General features: G+C 36.8%; 1 protein-coding gene across 1 annotated transcript in view; it reads left to right on the forward strand.

Moving 5' to 3' along the window:
• The window catches only part of ANKUB1 (ankyrin repeat and ubiquitin domain containing 1), a 36,365-nt gene that overhangs the window by 8,465 nt on the left and 14,917 nt on the right, over nt 1-12,983 (forward strand). Inside the window, exon 3 of the mRNA XM_037524644.1 lies at nt 5,076-5,292. Coding sequence (XP_037380541.1) covers nt 5,076-5,292 — 217 coding nt within the window. The remainder of the gene's footprint in view (nt 1-5,075; nt 5,293-12,983) is intronic.

Here is a 12,983-nt window from a genome sequence, read left to right on the forward strand (position 1 = left end):
AACAGAGTTTACTCTATGAGAGTTGTTCTAATAAACACAAGTTTGAATTTAGTTTATATAGGTAGGAGCAGTGAATCACCGATACGAAGAATGTAACTTCTTGACAGGAAAGTTGTCTCAGCCTAAAGATATGTTTATGCTAGAAAAAGGCAATGTGGGATTTAATTTTTTCCTTAATTTTTTCCTAAATAATGCACTACAGAGATGGGAAGATTGCATGCCCATTGTTAAATCTTTTTCTGACTTTATCAGCAAGTGAGAAAAGACTGGCTTTACCTTCAGGCAGCAGATTCCTGTACACAGGATGGGGCCTGTCAAGATGACTTTGTTCTCTTAACCGATGGACAAAGACTGGGATGGTGTTTCCAGAAAATTTTTTACAATATGATTATACCACCTCCACCAATCAAGAGCTGATGTTAAAACTTAGTTAATCTTTTCTGACATTCAGGAAATGTTTTATGATGAGAGATTGGGTTAATCGACTAGATGTGTCTCACACAAGTTGGGTAAATTTGTACATTAATAGTCTAAAATTGATTCAAAATGATATACATTTCAGCTTTGGAAAGACACTGTTAATGTATAAAATCCAAATTCATAATATGTGAATATTATGAATTCACATTGTAAATACATTTTTATATACAAGAACATATATAAACATGCCTTTTAAAAATGTATGATTCACAAATGAAAATACATTTTAAGTGGTTATCTTTGCTGAGTCATAAAGAATAGTATGTAAAGAATTTGGTGGAGACAGACCAATGGAACCGAATAGAAAATCCAGAAATAAACCCACAAATTTACAGTCAAATAATCTTTGACAAAGGAGCAAAGAATATGCAATGAAGCAAAGAAAGTTTGTTCAACAAATGGTGCTGGGAAAACTGGGTCACTACATGCAAAGGAGTGAAGCTTGGCTACTACCTCACACCATGCACAAAAACCAACTCAAAAATGGATTAAAGAACTAGACATAAGACCTTAAATCATAAAATACATAGAAGGAAATATAGGCATATAACTATATGACATACATCTCAATAATATCTTTAAAAATACATCACCCAAAGCAGTGAGAGTGAAGAAAAAGATAAACAGCTGGGACTGCATCAAATTAAAGAGCTTCTGCACAGCAAAAGAGACAATAACCAAAACAAAGAGACACCCCAACGACTGGGAGAAAATTTTTGCACACAACACTAATTATAAAGAACTGATCACAAAAATCTACAAAGAGCTGATGAGACTCAACAAAAACAAAGTAAATTACCCAGTCAAAAAATGGGCAGAAGAGCTAAAAAGAAACTTCTCCAGGGAGGAAATGCAAATGGCCAACAGGCATATGAAAAAATGTTCAACATCATTTGTGATCAGGGAAATGCAAATCAAAACTACAATGATACCATCTTACACCAATGAGATGGGCACATATTAAAAAGAACTAGTAACAACAAATGTTGGCGAGGATATGGAGAAAAAGGAAATCTCCTACACTGCTGGTGGGAGTGCAAACTGGTCCAACCGCTATGGAGAGATGTGTGGAGTTTCCTCAGTCTGCTAAAGATAGAGCTTCCATATGATCCAGCAATTCCACACCTAAGTATTTACCCAAAGGACACAGAAACATTAATTCAAAAGGGTACCTATACCTCTATGTTTATTGCAACACCATTTACAATAGGTAAGCTATGGAAACAACCCAAATGCCCAAAAATAGATGACTGGATCAAGGTGTGGCACATATACACAATGGAATACTATTCAGCAATCAAAAAAGATAAACTCATGCCATTTGCAGCAACGTGAATGGAGCTGGAAGGGATCATGCTCAGTGAAATAAGCCAGAAAGAAAAAGAAAAATACCAGATGGTCTCACTCATAACAGGAATTGAGAAAACCTAAATAAGGGACCAGGAAAAAGACTAATTATAATAAAGTAAAAATCAAAATCAGCAAGCAACTATAAACCAGAGACACACTACGGGGGGTAGCAGGGACAGGGGGGAGAAGGGAGTAGGATCAAAACAAGGGGGTTGGGAATTGTACAGGACTATAACCAAGATGAAAATGCATACATTGTGCAAAAATGAAAAATGGTTTAAAATATATATATAAATAAAAAAAGTAAAAAAAAAAAAAAGAATTTGGTGGAGAAAGTTGTTGGTTTCAATTCAGGGTCCTAGACTCTGTTTAACATCTCTAGCACTATCATACTATAGGGAAAGTTTATGTGGTTAAGAAATTTATAAAAACATCTTAACTTGAATTTGTTCAATTCAACAAAAAACAAGCATTATTTCCCCCTTTTTTTCCCTACTCTGCAATAGTTGGAACAAGTTTCTGTTTCTTTGGTGCAGCAATTCTAAAAATAACAAAATTCTAAAATTTCTGAAAAGCAGAACTTGGAAAACAAGGCACAGCAGTCTTCAAAGCCTGCATTAACTGTTTTCTTTTAGTCTATTTCTCTTTAACGTGTCATATTTTACTGTTAATGTACATGTATGTATTTATGGTGAGTTTACATTTACTTTTGACAATAAAGACACTGTATTTACTTCCTACCGTGGTGTCTTGGTCTGTTTGAAAAAGGAAAAACGTAGTTTTAATTTTATGTATTTAAGGAAATGATTTGTGTTTGTTATTATTTTTAATGGTTATAAAACTACCAATATTTCCTGATTCAGAATATTTGGGGAGGCCCATTATATAGATAGAGAGATGAGTTGCTTTTAAGGTAAGTTAGCAACCAATATGTAAAAATGTCTCCAAATGGTGTTCTTCATTAGAACTCAACAGGTTTTCCAATAGAAACAAGGTTTATAAAATATGGACATAGAGTTGAAATAATACAATAAATTCTTATCTTTGTTCCTGATACATAATGTATTAAATGGTCCTGAGAAGTTTCTGTGTGCTAAAAAGAAAAAGAAAAAGAAAGAACAACAGAACAGCTGTAGGTACTAATTTTCTTGAGACTTAAAAACATAGCTTCATTAATAATTCATATTTTATTTCTTGCATTTTTGATTTTTCATGTAAAACCATGAATACTTTGCAATTTCTCTTGTTATCACTTGTTCCAGAGCTATTTGTGTATGTAGGCTATAGGTACTTATCTATTTATGTGAAAATATATTTATTCCTATTTTGAGATGTTCCATTGTAGTTGATGTCTCTAATATAATTTAGTAGCTAGTTAGTTCTTTAGAGTAGCTTGGGTCTTTGCTATTTGGTTTGCATTTATGCTCTTATTTTATTTTACTTTTTTAAAGATTTATTTATTTATTTATGCATACAAGAGCTGGGGTACAGTCCAGAGGTGTAGAGGTGTGAGAGGATTCACCAGAGACAGAGCGGGGAACAGAACAGGCCAATTGACTGAATGCACTGCTGAGGGGAGCAGTGGGCAAGTAAGGAGAGGTCTGCTGCACCATGAGGATTGCTCCCTGGCCAGGCAGGGATGGATCTTGTGCTTCAGAGGCTGCGGACAGCTTCACAGGTTACATCTTAACCCCTTGTGCCACCAGGGAGGCCCCTGTGCTCTTATTTTGAAATATAAATTAGCATTCCTACCAAAAGCTAAGGAAATAAAGAACAGCTACTACATAAAATATAAAACATAATTTTTCTCCCTTCTTCATCATCTTTTTATTCAGTTTTTAGAGGTATTTTGTTTTGCCCATAAATATCACATGAACTAAGTTAGACTGATGCTTGCCTTAATAGAGCCATAGGAAACTATGAGCATTATGAAAGGGTAAAGCTAAATCCAATACCTTTTCAGTTTTTATTGAGTGAGTTTTTGAGAAACTATTGGGGGAAAAAATGTCCTAATCACTTTTGTCTCAGTGAGTGGCTCAGCTTCCTGGACTGGCTTTTTAATCCAGCAAGAGTCTGGAACATACCCCTGGTGATTTGCTTCAGAGAGAGGGGCTTTGGAGAGAACCAGGTACCCATATCTTTCAAGATCATTCTTTCAAGGGTCTTTCAGCTAGATCTGCATGTTGATTATGCCATGGCAGTGTATAGTTTCTGGGAGCAGGGGAATGACTTTACAGTGTTATAAGTCTGAGGCAGGGAGGGGCCCCTGCAGAAATCAAAACCATATTTGGACCAGGGTGGGAGAGTGGACACTGGCTGGGAACCCCCTTAGGTGGTCTGGTGCCCACTTCCTCTTGTCATGGAGGGTTTATTGGTGTCTTTTTCCCCCCTTCTCTAAGCAGTTCGTCACCCAGTCAGTCACAGGGCCAAACCAGCTACCGAGCATTGAAGAAAAATGTTATTGTCCTGAATCCACTAAAGAGGAAGTCAAGTCAGTTTCTTTTTTTTTGTTTGTTTGTTTGTTAGAAAAATGAAAATGTGAATAATCTTTTGTTCCTCACCCTCTTCCCATTTTTTCCATTCTACTGTGTTTTCAGTTTTAAGTGTTAAGGGAAGACAGTATTTTCTCCAGACTTTCCATCTTGACTTTACTTCAGATGTCTGTTGCACTTGCTTTGCTAGGTAGAATGCAAAATAAAAGGAACAAAGGAAACTTGTTTTACTTACAATTTATACTACCCTTTTAAAATAGTAAAAATAAATAAATTTTTAAAATCAAGCCATAGAGTGAGGAACATAAAATGCTGAATAGAACGCCCTCAGCCTGAACTGAGTTCTACCACCCAGAGATAACCACTCTGAAAGGACATCTTTTAACTGAACATTTAGAATCTGCAGCATTTTCAACTTCAAATGCAGCATAATGGAAGAGTCATTTCTAACCTAACATAATGTAGATACAAATTCTCAACTCTCCTCTTGGTATCTGAATGGGTGGACCAAGAAGGTTACAAAGCTCTGCCCAGTCCGGCAGTTCTCTCAAAGCAGGGTGACTTGTTAATGCCCTCAGAACAGAAAAACAAGACTCAGATCAGACCAGGGAAGATAACTAGCCTTTGTTTTCATCCTTCGCACTCATGTTATGAAATTTAGAAGCACTCAGAGCTACCCTCCAAAATATTTATCCCTCATGCCAGCCTCCAAGTGTGCTTGTACCTGTGTTCTCTCCTTGTCTCTTCCCTTAGGAGGAAGATAAGCCAACTCTCTACGTGTTCAATGCTGTGACTAAAGAGACAATGCCCATAATGGAGAGCATGTCCCTCCTTGATAAAAAAGTGTCTGATTTGAGAACACTGCTGACTTTGAGATGCGGCTTCCCCGTGAGTGTCTTCTGTCTCCGGACCCCAAAGGGACTGGAAATGTATGACTGCAACACCCTCAGGAACTACCAGACCAATATCGGTACTGCTTGATACATTTGATACCAGCTACTAACCAGGACTAGGGTCCTTTGATACCAGATTCACAATAAATGAAGCAGTTGTCACTAAACGAAAACCTATATAAGTGTGTCTGGATGTAAATCACCCAATACCTATCTCCAGTGTCAGGTCTATAAAATAAGAAAGGTCTCAGCCCTGCCATGTCTTGTTCTCTTAGCTCAAAGCTAGTGGATTTGTTAATATCATCAGGATGGAAGAGCAAGACTCAGAACAGCTTCTTTTTCTCTCTTAAAATATGTCAATATTGACATATTTCGAGTATTATATAAAAGCAAGTTCAAAGACATCGTTTTTCGTCTTTTTAATGCAAATGGTAGCATGATACACACTGTTCCAAACCTTGCCTTATGCGATATCATTTTAAAATAGTGTCAGCAATATTAAACAATCTTTTGAACAGTTTAAGTCAATAATGTAATAATGTACAGACAGAACAATTGCCTCAGTGAGCTGACATTCATCTGTGATGGACAGATTATCACATCTCTTTAAATTCTGTACTTCTAGGTTATGTCTATTATAACCATTCACCACTAAGACAAACTCAAAGGACTGTCAGATTTCTTTCAACCCTATTGGAAAATGGTCTGAAATTTATAAAAATTCCTGCTTGAGCTAAATGACTCCCTGCTGACAATTAGCACATCCTTAAGTGCCATTGTCACTGTACTGTAACATTCCTTACAATGGAATTTGAGTTATTCATACATTAACACAGGACCTTGTAGACGTCCTTAAGCTAAGAAGTTTTGCTTTTTATAAATGCTAATTTTTTATTTATTGTTGTTACTCTTGACTATTTTGTTTGCTTATTCCTTCATATTAGTTTTTAGTGAGGCTCTCAAAACGTTGACATCAATTACGTTCCCTATTTTTATCATAGGAAGCGATGTTCACAGGTCTCCCCAGAGTACCTCCCTGTGAAGCACAGACCTGCTTTGCGTGCTGGCTAGGGCATCAGCTCTGTCCAGAACACAGTGGAAACTCATATAAAGAAGGGCATTCAAGTGACCTTTACTCCCAAGCAATTTATAATCAAATATTTAGTGAAATATCAAAGGATAAATGAGAAAACTAGGGCAACTGTTCTTCAGGCCTATGAGACTTAGATCATGATGTGACATTTTAGAGCTAGAAGAGAATTTAGAAATAGCTTGGCCCAAATCACAAATTTTCATATATATATATTTTTTTTTTAAGATTTATTTATTTATTTATGCATACAAGAGGTGGGGCACAGGCCAGAGATGTGAGGGGTGAGAGGATTCACCAGAGACAGAGTGGGGAACAGAACAGGCAGACTAACTGAAATACACTGCTGAGGGGAACAGCGGGCGGGACAGGAAAGGTCTGCTTCGCCATGTGGGCAGCTCCCTGGCAGCCCAGGAATTGAAATTGTGCTGCAGAGGCTTTGGATTGCTTCATAGTGCAGTGCTTAACCCCTTGCACCACCAGGGAGGCCCCCAAATTTTTATATATTTAAGGAAAGCAAACAGGTTCGGAAAGGTTAAATGACTTGCTCAGTATAGCTCAGGGACAGTATATCCACTCCTTAAAATGACCCTCTATGAATGAGGTCTTCAGATGTAAGGTTAGAGGTGTGAACATGACCAGGAGAGACTGTTTTGGCCTCCTGAGAACAAAGGATATGGAAGGAGAAGCAAGGACATAGGGCCTTAAAGGGAAAGAAGGAAGAGTTTGCTTCATGCCTTAGCCTTTGCAGCCATAACATTCCTTAAGTATCCAGCACACCTTTTTAAGTATAAGATAAAAGAATCCTTGATCAGCCTCTCCCCTTTCAGTCACTGAGCCATCTCTTGTGCTTGCTGTCAAGAGTTGAACCTTGATCCCTTTTCAAAGGCAGCATAATATTAGAAGGCTTTAGAGAAGTAGACAAGTTCAGATTGACAAAAAACATATATAAGTACCTCAATTAGTCACTGCACATACTAGCTGATCTAGAAATATATAAAAGTATCTAGACTCCAGGTATTTATAGTGAAGAGGTAGAAATAAGGTATGCATGTATACCCAGTCGTAATCTAATAAGCCAGCTCAATGTAGACTGGAGGGTTCAAGGGAAGGCATTCTCAGTATTGTGGAACTTGAGCACACAGATGCAAGAATGTAGATCATCTGAGAGGTAGAAGGGAAGACATTTCAGTCTTCCAGGCTTGGAGAAAAACATGAGACACAAATTCTTGAACATGGGCTTAATCCAGGGAGGGTAGAAAATAAGGGTATTCTTCTGAAGAATGGAGGAGACTTGCTTTGGTCAATGAGAAAAATTCCTGAGGTCAGATCAAAGATGGTTTTAGTGGGGAGGGGACAGAGCACAGTCTTGCACATCCAGGAATCAGAGTGCCTTAACAGAAGTTTAGTCTGGTAGCAAGCAGCTTAGATACAGAAGGAGCAAGGAAAGACTAAAAGCAGGTGGTCCATTAATTGGCACTTTAAATAATCCCAGTGTTAACTAATTCCACCACAATGGAAGAGACAAATCTGAGAAACCAAGGAAGAAGAGACAAAATGTCATGCTGGATCACATTTAAGAAGAGAGAAGCACCAAGTTTCTTTCACTGGGACAGTAGTTAGTGAAACTGGGGAAAGGAACTTATGCCTGGGTGTAAGCTTTAAATATAAGGAAACTAAAAAGCGTTTCTCTCCTAAAAGTAATTAGCTAGTTAGTGGCAAAGCTATGAGTATAACTGAGGTCTTCCAATTCTCCTCTGTGATAAAAATGGAGAGAGGGTTTGAGTATGATATTCAGTATCAGCAGATATTCTATAGGTGCCCTGTCCATTGAGTAGAAGGTTAGTGCCTTCCCTAGAGAGAAAATGTAGAGAAAGATGAATCCAGGGCTAAGGGTCAGCACTCAGGACACACCGAAATCAGGGCAAGTGGACAAGAGAAAATGAGTAGGAAAAAGAAAATGAGAACTAGAAAACTATTAAAATCAGAACTGGGACTGTACATTATCACAGATGATGAAGAGACTGTTTCCAGGATGTTGGCAAAAGGTCAAAGACCATGTCTGAGAAAGATATTTTGATTTGGCTTGGAAGTCATTGGTGAGATCTAAGAGAGCAGGCTTAATAAAGTAGGTGGAGATAGAAAGATTGAAGACATTAAGGAGATAAATAATAAGGGGAAACAACTTTTTTGGTGGTAGAATTTTAACAATTAACTTATCAGAATTTATCAAAGCTACACATCCCCTAGTTATTTATGCTTTTGTGACTTGAGACTTAGAGGGCAAATGTGTGTATATACATAGGTTCAATGTATGAACCTTTTCTTGAATCAACGTATATGAGACTGATGTTCATTTTAGCTCCACTTCTAGCTCTTTTTTTTAAATGAAATTTCAAAATTTTTTTACATTCGTTATTCATTTTTAAATGATATTTGCTTCTCCCCACCCCCTCAGGTATAGTCCCCATAGAGTTTCCTTCACCAATGCACCCATCACCTCGGTTCCCTATGCTCCCTGCCTCCCTCCCTCTGATTCTTCTCTCTCCTCCTCCACTGAAGTATGTCTCTGGTTTATAATTGTCCATTTTTGCTTTGTTGTGTTTTGTACTGTTACTATTTTTTTTACACTGATGTCTTATTTGGTTCCCCTATATTCCTGCTATAAGTGAAACCATCTGATATTTTTCTTTTTCCTTCTGGCTTATTTCACTGAGCATAATTCCTTCTAGCTCCATCAATGTTGCTGTGAATGGCATAAGTTTATATTTTTGATTGCTGAATAGTATTTCATTGTGTATATATAACACATCTTCTTGATACAGTCATCTATTTTTGGGTATTTGGGTTGTTTCCAGGTTTTACCCATTGTAAATAGTGCTACATAGACATAGGGGTGCAGGTGGTCTTTTGAGTCAATGTTTTTGTGTCCTTTGGGGAGATCCCTAGGAGTAGAATAGACAGGTCATGTGGTAGCTCCATTTTTACTAGACTGAGGAAACTCCACGAAGCTTTCTGTAGTGGTTGGACAAGTGTGCACTCCCACTAGCAATGTAGGAGAGTTCCTTTTTCACCACATCCTCACCAACATTTGTCGCTGCTTGTTTTTTTGATATGTGCCATTCTTACTGGTGTAAGATGATGTCTCAATGTGGTTTTGATTTGCATTTCCCTGATTATAAGGGATGTTGAGCATTTTTTCATATGTCTGTTGGCCATTTGCATTCCCTCTTTGGAGAAATGTCTTTTACATTCTTCTGCCCGTTTCTTGACTGGATTGTTTATTTTGTTTTTGTTGAGTCATGTAAGTTCTTTGTGTATGTTTGTGATCAGTCCCTTATCAGTTGAATGGAGTGCAAAGATTTTTTCCCAATCAGTGGGGTGTTTCCGTTTTGGTTAATGTCTCTTTTGCTGTGCAGAAGCTTTTCAGTTTGATGTAATCCCAGGTGTTTATCTTTTCGTTGACTATCTTTGCTTTGGGTGACCAGTTTTTAAAGATGGTATTGCAATATATGTCTCAAGTTGTTTTACCTATATTTTCTTCTATATATTTTATGGTTTCAAGTCTTATGTCCAGTTCTCCTACACATTTTGAGTTGACTTTTGTGCATGGTAAGAGGTAGTGGCCTAGTTTCATTTTTTTGCATGTGATGGTCCAGTTTTCCCAGCACCATTTATTGAACAAACTGGGAATGTTCTTTGCTCCTTTGTCAAAGATCTGTTGTCCATATAAGTTTGGCTTTATTTCTGGGCTCTCTATTTGGTTCCATTGATTTATGTGCCTGTTTCTGTTCCAGCACCAACTGTTTTAATTATTATGGCTTTGTAGTATAGCTTGAAGTTTGGAAGTGTGATGCCTCCTTTCTCCTTTGTTTTCATCAGTAGGGCTTTGGCTATGCATGTTTTTTTGTGGTTCCATATGATTTTCATTAGTATTTGTTCTATTTCTTTGAAGAATGTCATTGAGATTTTTATTGGAATAGCATTGAATCTGTATTTTGCTTTTGGGAGGATGGCCATTTATTTGCTTTTGGGAGGATGGCCATTAAATTCTTCCAATCCATGAGCAGGGGATTTTTTTCCATTTCTTTGTGGCTTCTTCTATTTCTTTTAACAAGCAGTGTTTTATAATTTTCTTTGTATAGGTCCTTCACCTCTTTTGTTAGGTTTATACCCAAGTATTTGATTTTTTTTTCAATTATAAAAGAGATGGTTTTCTTGATTTCTTCTTCTTCAGTTTGATTGTGTATAGGAAGGCTACTGATTTTTGTGTGTTTATTTTGTATCCTGCTACTTTACTGAACTGGTTGATTATTTCAAGTAGTTTTTCTGTGGAACTTTTAGGGTTCTCTATGTATATTATCATATTGTCTGCAAATAGTGATAGTTTTACTTCTTCTTTCCCTATTTGGATTCCTTGTATGTCTTTCTCTTGTCTTATTGCCCTGGCTAGGACCTCCAGTATTATATTGAAGAGCAGTGGTGAGAGAGGACATCCTTGTCTTGTTCCTGATCCTAAAAGAAAGGCCTTCAGCTTTTTGACATTGAAAATAATATTGGCAGTGGGTTTGTCGTATATGGCTTTTATCATGTTAAACTACGTTCCTTCTATCCCGAGAATCAAAGGCCTTCATCATAAATGGATGTTGGACTTTGTCAAATGCTTTCTCAGCATCTATTGATATGATCATATGGTTTTTAGTTTTCGTTTTGTTGATGTGTTGGATTACACTGATCGATTTTCCTATGTTGACCATCCTTGTGCCCTTGGTATGAATCCCACTTGATCGTGGTGTATTATCTCTTTGATGCATTGTTGGATTCTGTTGGCAAGGATTTTGTTGAGGATTTTTGCATCAGTGTTCATTAGTGAGATTGGCCTGTAATTTTTTTTTCGTGCTGTCTTTGTTTGGTTTTGGTATTAGGGTAATGTTGGCTTCATAGAATGTATTGGGTAGTATTCCTTCTTTTTCAATTTTCAGAAAGAGTTTATATAGGATAGGCACTAATTCACTGCTGAACATTTGGTAGAATTCATTTGTGAAGCCGTCTGGACCTGGGCTTTTGTTTTTGGAGAGTGCTTTGATTACTCTCTCAATTTCTCTACTTGTAATTGGTCTGTTTAGTTGTTCTATTTCATCTTTGTTCAGCTTTGGATGATTATATCATTCTAGGAATTTGTTCATCTCTTCTAGATTGTTGAATTTGTTTGCATATAAGTGTTCATAGTAATCTCTGTTTATTCTTTTGATTTCTATTGAGTCTGCTGGATTTCTCCTCTTTCATTTATAATCCTATTTGTATGTGTTTTCTCCCATTTTTTCTTTGTGAGCCTGGCTAGAGGTTTTGTTTATTTTTTCAAAGAACCAATTTTTGGTTTCATTGATCTTTTGGATTGTTTTTTAAATTTCCATTTCATTTATTTCTGCTTTGATTTTTATTATTTCCTTTCTTCTACTGGCTTTAGGGTTTTTTTTTTTTTGTTTTTTTTTTTATTTTTTATTTTTTTTAAATAATAAATTTTATTTTTATATTCCCCATACAATTGCAACCCGCCCATTTTGACCCCAATCCCTCCCCTCCCACCCCCACCCCCAAAAAAGTGTCTCTGGTTCATAGTTTTTTGTTGATTTTGATTTTCACTTTCTTATAGTTATTCATTTTCCTGGTCCCTTATTTAAGTTTTCTAGATTCCTGCTATGAGTGAGACCATCCGGTATTTTTCTTTTTCTTTCTGGCTTATTTCGCTGAGCATGATCCCTTCCAGCGCCATCCATGTTGCTGCAAATTGCATGTGTTTATCTTTTTTGTTTTTTTTTTTTTGTTTTTTTTGTTTTTTTTTTGTTTTTTTTAATTTGTTTTATTTATTTATTTTTTTTTTTAAATATTAAATTTTATTTTTATATTCCCCCATACAATTGCAAACGCCCCATTCTGACCCCAATCCTTCCCCTCCCGCCCCCCAACCCCCAAAAAGTGTCTCTGGTTCATAGTTTTTTGTTGATTTTGATTTTCACTTTCTTATATTCATTTTCCTGGTCCCTTATTTAAGTTTTCTAGATTCCTGCTATGAGTGAGACCATCCGGTATTTTCTTTTTCTTTTTGGCTTATTTCGCTGAGCATGATCCCTTCCAGTGCCATCCATGTTGCTGCAAATTGCATGTGTTTATCTTTTTTGAATGCTGAGTAATATTCCATGGTATATATGTACCACATCTTCTTGATCCAGTCATCTATTTTTGGGCATTTGGGTTGTTTCCAAAGCTTAGCTATTGTAAACAGTGCTGCTATAAACATAGGAGTGCAGGTGCTCTTTGGAATTGATGTTTCTGTGTCCTTTGGGTAAATACCTAGGAGTGGAATTGCTGGATCATATGGAAGCTCTATGTTTAGTAGGTCCAGAAATCTCCACACAGCTCTCCATAGTGGTTGGACCAGTTTGCACTCCCACCAACAGTGCACAAGAGTTCCTTTTTCTCCACATCCTCGCCAACATTTGTAGGGTTTTTTTTTTTTTGTTGTTGTCCTTTTTCTAGCTCTTTGAGATATGAGATTAGTTTGTTTCTTTGAGCTCTTTCTTGTTTCTTGATGTGAGCCTTTTTGCTATATACTTGCCTGTTATTACTGCTTTTGCTGCATCCCATACATTCTGGAAAGTGGTGTCCTCCTTGTAGTTT

The sequence above is a fragment of the Talpa occidentalis genome, unplaced genomic scaffold (genome assembly GCF_014898055.3).
Source record: "Talpa occidentalis isolate TD23 unplaced genomic scaffold, MPIMG_talOcc4v2.1 talOcc4.4, whole genome shotgun sequence".
Classification (NCBI taxonomy): Eukaryota; Metazoa; Chordata; class Mammalia; order Eulipotyphla; family Talpidae; genus Talpa; species Talpa occidentalis.